Source organism: Pocillopora damicornis, chromosome 1 (genome assembly GCF_964200805.1).
Source record: "Pocillopora damicornis chromosome 1, jaPocDami1.2, whole genome shotgun sequence".
Taxonomy (NCBI): domain Eukaryota; kingdom Metazoa; phylum Cnidaria; class Anthozoa; order Scleractinia; family Pocilloporidae; genus Pocillopora; species Pocillopora damicornis.
Window position 1 is genome coordinate 25,570,706 of NC_142670.1, and position 6,169 is coordinate 25,576,874.

Sequence of the window (6,169 nt, forward strand, 5' to 3'; positions counted from 1 at the left end):
CATCGTATAACATTTTCAGTGCTTCTTTCATCGATTCGTCTCGTTCTCGTCTGATTACTTCCGCCTTTATAGCACAACCCTCCGACAACGAATGAACTTCATTTTCAAGGAGAGGATAAGCCGCTTGTACCAAAGAATCAAATGCCAAGTTGAGTTCCCGTCCCAGAGCTCGAGACCGCTCATCAATTTCACTTTCTCTTACGTGAAAATCATTTCCATTGAGGACCCAGATAGTAATGTTTTTCTTCTCAATTGCTAAGAAGAGTGTGACACAAGAAAGACTGGAAAGCAGGCTGAGCAAACGGTGCCACGGCTGTTTGGTAACAACAACAACGTGTAGCAAACGGTCCAAATGATCGATTTCAGAACAATAGCTCTCAGAAGGTAACTTCAGAAGATCTACCAAGGCTTGGGCGCGTCCTTCCTCGGCAACTAGGAGAGCATCCTTAGTTTTCTTTTGTTTTAAAAGAGTTCTCCATAAGGCGACAATTACAAGCTTGTATTCATCTTGAATATTTTGTTACCCACTCATCGTTCGAATGACTTGGCTTTCGTAGGTTATCAAATGTTTTTTTACTAAGTCGAAGCCATCTCTCAGCTTTATCTAGGCTTCCCAGAGATTCGAAGCAGCAGCCTATCGCGTAACACGCCTTTCCTTCTTCAGCGCAGTTCTTAGCTTCTCTTGCAATGTCTAGACTCTTCTCGTGGTATGTTATGGCCTACTGGAATTCCCCCAAGCTGAAATAGACATCTCCAAGGTTGCCATATGCAATACCTTCACCCTCTTTGTCTCCTAACTCTTTGGCCAACTTCAAGTCTTTTCTATGATATTTGATGGCATTTTCAAACCTACCGTTATGGTAATGGCGGTTGCCAAGATAACGTTTCGCTTTTGCGATTTCTGTCTTGTCACTATCTCTTCGGCAATGTACACAGCGCATTTATACCACATCGCGGCCAACTTAAAATTTGCGATCTTAAAATAAAGATGACCAAGATTTTCGCAAGGTTGCCGTTCCTCAACTCTCTCTCCAGTTTCTTTAGCTATTTCGAGCTGTTGTTCATAGCAGATCAGGGCATGTTTATGGTTTCCAAGCCCGAGAATGTCCTTGCCAAGAATACCGTGCGCACGACCCTCTTCTTCTTCGATGTATGAAAGATAAAGTTTGTGGTTATGCAAAGCCTGTATGAAATCACCAAGATTGTAATAAGCATCGCCAAAAACGAGGAACGCTGGCCCTTGTTTTAACTTGTCTACAACGTTTTGGACTCTTTCAAGAATTGCAGAGTTATGCAGGTTATCACTCTGTTTGATTGATAAGAGAAGAGGAAGAAAAATTCAGTTAATGAGAAATGTGGACGAAAAATATTTCAATGGACTCTGTGGCATTCAGGAAGGAGCGAATCTTTTGCATATTATCCCCAGGCTGTGATTTTCAGTGATTGTGTTGCGTGTGCGCATGCCCACGCGTATCCGTTGACCTATAATAATCTATTGACCAAGAATCAACCGATAACAGTGCCCCTTTTGTTGAGTGAAAGTCTCGGTATGTAAGAAATATGTTTAATTGGTGTACTACACATTTTTTTCTCCTCATTGTATAGCCTTCTACATGGCATAAGTCACTCGCAGTTGTCTTTATTACCTTGGTTGGGTGAGGTAGACTGACACCTCCAGAAGAGAATTCTCGAGTAACTGACATTCAAACTTCTTCGTCGCTTTTTTAATCTTCAATTAAATAGCAACCAATAAATGAACAAACAACGCAATAGAGGGAATAAAGGGAAAGAGGGAGACGACGTGGTGCAAAGCTCTAAAATATTCTTGAATACTTTTTTGTCGTGCCTTGTCAAGCAGGATGAATTCTTACGTTCTTAGGTGTTAAGGATGCATATTCCTGAATGAGCTATATTTCAAGCTGTGCAGCACCAAATGCAAGGGCCTTCGATGCCGATTTTGGTCTTTTGTTGGCAACTAACACCATTTAGAATTATAGCTGAGATTCGACCCAAGTTTAAGAAAAACCGTTGGGAACTTTCCGTTAGTCAGCTACATTCCTAAGCAAAAATGTTTTATGACGTTTGTTGTTCTTTTCTCTCAATTGGAACCAAAGATAAAACTCTTAACTGATGACTGCTTCTTCAGCTCTTAAGCTATGCATTAAAAATGGCTATTACAGTCTCCACCTCAAGAGGTTCATGCTCATTTACATAGAATTTTTCAGAAGTTCGATCGTTTATTCACTTGTCCTGGCGATATAATACAGATATGTTTTCCTTAATTCTCGTTCCTTTGCTTTCGTTTCACGAAAACAACGGTTGCACACACTTCACTTATTTCAGCACAAAATTTAAGAGTAAATTGACCTGCCATTAGCAGATTACTGGTCAAAGCGGGTCAATTACCTGCAAAGGATTTACCGAATTATTGCATTGCCTTAGATAAAGAATTTAGAGAGACTGAATACTAGAAGTTAGGTAAGGAACTTGAAAGAAAACTGTTAGAAAAATAAGTGAATAAATAAGTTGTGTACAATAAAATATTTATCTGAGAGCAAGAAGAACCATACAATTTGATTTAATTGTACAGTTTTGGAGGTTTCAACATCGAGATAGGAATCTTAATTTCCATAATATCAAATAAAGATTTATCCACTTCTTTTCTTGAATGTTTTTTTTGTGTATTTAAGTTTTAAATTAATTAAGTATCTCGTTTCCAAAATATAAGAGAAAAGTATATCTCATAAAAAAAGTTCATAGACTATCAAGGCGTCATGATCTCCGTTAGGCGTGAACCTTCTGGGAGGTCAGTTTAACGCAATATTTGACTTTGAGTTCCATATTTTTCCAAAGATAAGTCAATTTCTCATCATGAAACTTAAAAAAAAAAGGATGAAAAAGTCCTTGATAAAAAACAAAAGGCTGAAAACGCGCAAACTTTGTGATGGTTTCTAAAAAAAGAAAAAAAGCGAGTATGAATTTTCTTGGTGGAGGCACTCGAAAGGCTTGGAATAACCTGGATAAGTTCCGATCAAAAGAAGCCGAAAGTCGTCTGTCGTCTCCAAGAAAGGAAAACTCCAAAGATTTTCTGTATCGGTTAGAAACAAAGCCACTGGTTGATTAGTAATAGAAAAGTGACGGTGTATATGCTACATCCACATATACGCGCGAAATTTGACACCTTTTTCGCGCTAAGATCGAAGTAAAATGAATTTTATTTGGTTGGATATTTATAGATAGATAGAAAGATAGATAGATAGATAGATAAACAGATCAATAGCTGGATAGCTGGATGGATTGATAGATAGATGCATGTACATAGATAACTTTATCAGGTCGATTTTCACAGGTCTTCTACAACATCAAGAGATAACAAGAATATTTACAATACTGATACTAATTATTAAAAATATCTATTTCTTAACTGCTTTTTAAATTGCTGACTAATGGCCGCAGCACATTATACCACTGTCATTTTGAGCCTGGTGATTTATGCAAGTAAATCTGATAGGCAGAGTCATCACGTACATCCTAATTGTTCAGTTAATGTGAACCCGTAAGACCAATATAATTCCAAAAGCCTAGTTTGTGCAACCTGGTCTCGCGCAATTTACACCTTAATCAGGTCTCGTTGGTTTCTCCGTCGTTCTGGTTCAACAGCAACAGGGTGCGAAGCTGAAATGTCCCCAGCGTCCCCTTCTGCATGGTCTGAAAGGAAAAAAAAAATGAAGCTGTAGAGAATTATGGGAGAAGAACTGTAGCCATGGGAAGGCTCTGTTTTACTCCTTAAGAATGTTATGTAAAATTTTTAGGGTATGTAAGAACTTTATCATCTAGCGGTGATTATTTTCTAACGTCAGACACTATTGTTTGCGGATGACATAGCTGTTGAAAGCTGTCGTGGTCTACTTTGTTTCTTGAAATCAGGCTGTCTAGAAAATATTCAGAGTGTACGTTAGCGGTGGCAGACGATAAAGATAGCAGTAAATGAGCTCTAATTTTTAGGAATCGTTCCTACACTATTTAATTGTGATGTATCTATATTGTTAGTAATGAATAAAAGAAAAAGATAGACTCCAATTCAAAAATCCTTGGAAGAGAATCAAATTGTTTTTCAGCCAGTCCAGAAGGCGTTATTACAAATCGGAATATTTATATAGTGTTGCAGTTCAGGGATGCAGCGGTCAATGAACGTTATACTGGTATCATCCGCTTATATTCGTATAGTAGAATAGCGAGTCTTATCAGCAAGGTCGTATATGTGTATTGAAAAAAAAAAAACCGAGTTTTGATTGTGCGAAAACCGAGGAGGGACTTCAAACAACAGACTTCAGACTTCCGACTTCCGACAATTTAAAAAAAAAAAAAAATTCTGGAGTATGAAGTCCGAGGTCTGAAGAATGAAGTCTGAAGTCTGAAGTCTAAAGTCCTCCCCCGCTTTCCTACAATTGTCAGTCGGTTGTTCCATTTATTGATATTTTTTTAAACCACGCTACAACTTAGCCTCTAAAGCCAATATTCTGTCATTGAAAGTTGTCAATCTACCTTGTCAAAGGATGTCTTTAGATCCAGGACCGATCTTCTCTTATCAAGACCATATCTATTTTAAAGCCGCTATGACTGATAAGATCGAGCTGGGCAATGACTTGATTGACTGCTTAATACAGGTTCGACTGTGAAGCTCTCTATGATAGATTTCATGCTGTTTTTTCTTCTTTAATTTGTAGGAAAATGAGTCATATCTGCTTGTGCTCAATGATGTGGTAAAAAGGTGTTTACTTACACTGCAAAGCACCAGCGTAAGGCATCACTGTCTGTTCTGGTTTCAGAAACATGTTTAAGGTAACATCGTCCCCAATGAGTACAAATGGAGCCCAGTGTTTAAGTTCACAAAACTCAGTTGAGTTTCTGAGACATTCCATGGCCTTGGTTAAGGCCTTACTAGCGGTGCTTCCTTTCACCAACTCTTTATAGAATTCTTTCATAAACATAAGTGTGGCTTCATCATCGATCGCACCCAATGACACCAAAACAGAACGAGCTCCAGTGGCGATGAAAGCCCGTGCAATGCCAGTGTTACCTTCAGACATAAGCTTTCCGTGCCCACTATGACAACAGCTCAGAACAAACAGTCTTGCTCTCACTCCAACAGTTAGTACCTCAGCCATCGTTAAAATGCAGTCTTCCCCTTTTGCAATGTCTGAAGTCCTCTTAGGGTTGGGTGCCAACAAAACCTCACCCGTTTGCATTTCTCCGTGAACTGCAATGTGTATTAAGGCGACAGAGTTTAGATGTTGAAGCACTACCGCTTTTGTCGCTACTTCACCGATAGGGGTTTAATACCGGTCCATCTTCCGATCAATATCACTTCCTGTCTTGCATCGGGAAGTGATTCTATCACATGGGGTTTACCGCGGAGTAGAATTTCCCCGTTGAAAGTATCTCCCACAAGTAGACCCATCACTATTACGGTGATAGTCCTGAGGAGAATCAGCGATTATTTTCATACTCGTCAGCCACGGAAAGAGTCGAATTCTAAACAGTTCGAAAAAGTACTTCGACTGAATAGATTCCTGAGTGCGGTAAAGGGAACAAAGTACAAAGGACCATCAGGGACAATGACAAGTTCTTCTCCCTGCAAGAAGTCTGATATTTCACCAAAAATTAAGCGGTGAATTAAACATAAGAATGATGAAAGATCCAAGATTTCCTTGTCATCGTTACTTGATGATATTGCAAGCGATCTGTTCCACTAATTGCTTTCCAAAAGGCTTCAACATCTTGAGCACTATCTATTATCCTCTTGACAAACTGAACATTTCGTCCGAATTTCGCGGGAAGAAGCAGCTAGATGTATATTTTGTCGCCATTAAGTCGCAATAAAACTGTGTTTGTGGAAATCCAATTAAATGTATCATTCATCAATGCTACCTGTGTCACCATTGGATAAGAAAGTAATTGCATGCTTGACTAGCTCTTTATTGGTCAAAGCAATCGGTGGTTTGCCACCACGATTTACGTGAAGCAATTTTCATGCAATTTATTTCTTCTTAATAAGTAAAAGTTAACTAGGTTCCTTTGTAAAACGTGGTTGAAAGTTCATTTCGAAGTAGCAATGTTCAAAGCATTCATGTTCTTTCAAGAACTTACGATTTGCAAGAGTATTCTA

General features: G+C 38.8%; 1 protein-coding gene across 1 annotated transcript; it reads right to left on the reverse strand.

Annotated features, from left to right (window-relative positions):
- Nucleotides 1-2,014: 2,014 nt before the first annotated feature.
- Nucleotides 2,015-5,249, reverse strand: LOC149052942 (tetratricopeptide repeat protein 28-like). The gene is made up of 2 exons (XM_089208586.1): nucleotides 4,784-5,249; nucleotides 2,015-3,708 (listed from the first exon to the last, which is right to left on the reverse strand). Exons 1-2 carry the CDS (start codon nucleotides 5,247-5,249, stop codon nucleotides 3,611-3,613), a joined length of 564 nt encoding a protein of 187 aa, XP_089064712.1. The 3' UTR covers nucleotides 2,015-3,610.
- Between the last annotated feature and the right edge of the window lie 920 nt (nucleotides 5,250-6,169).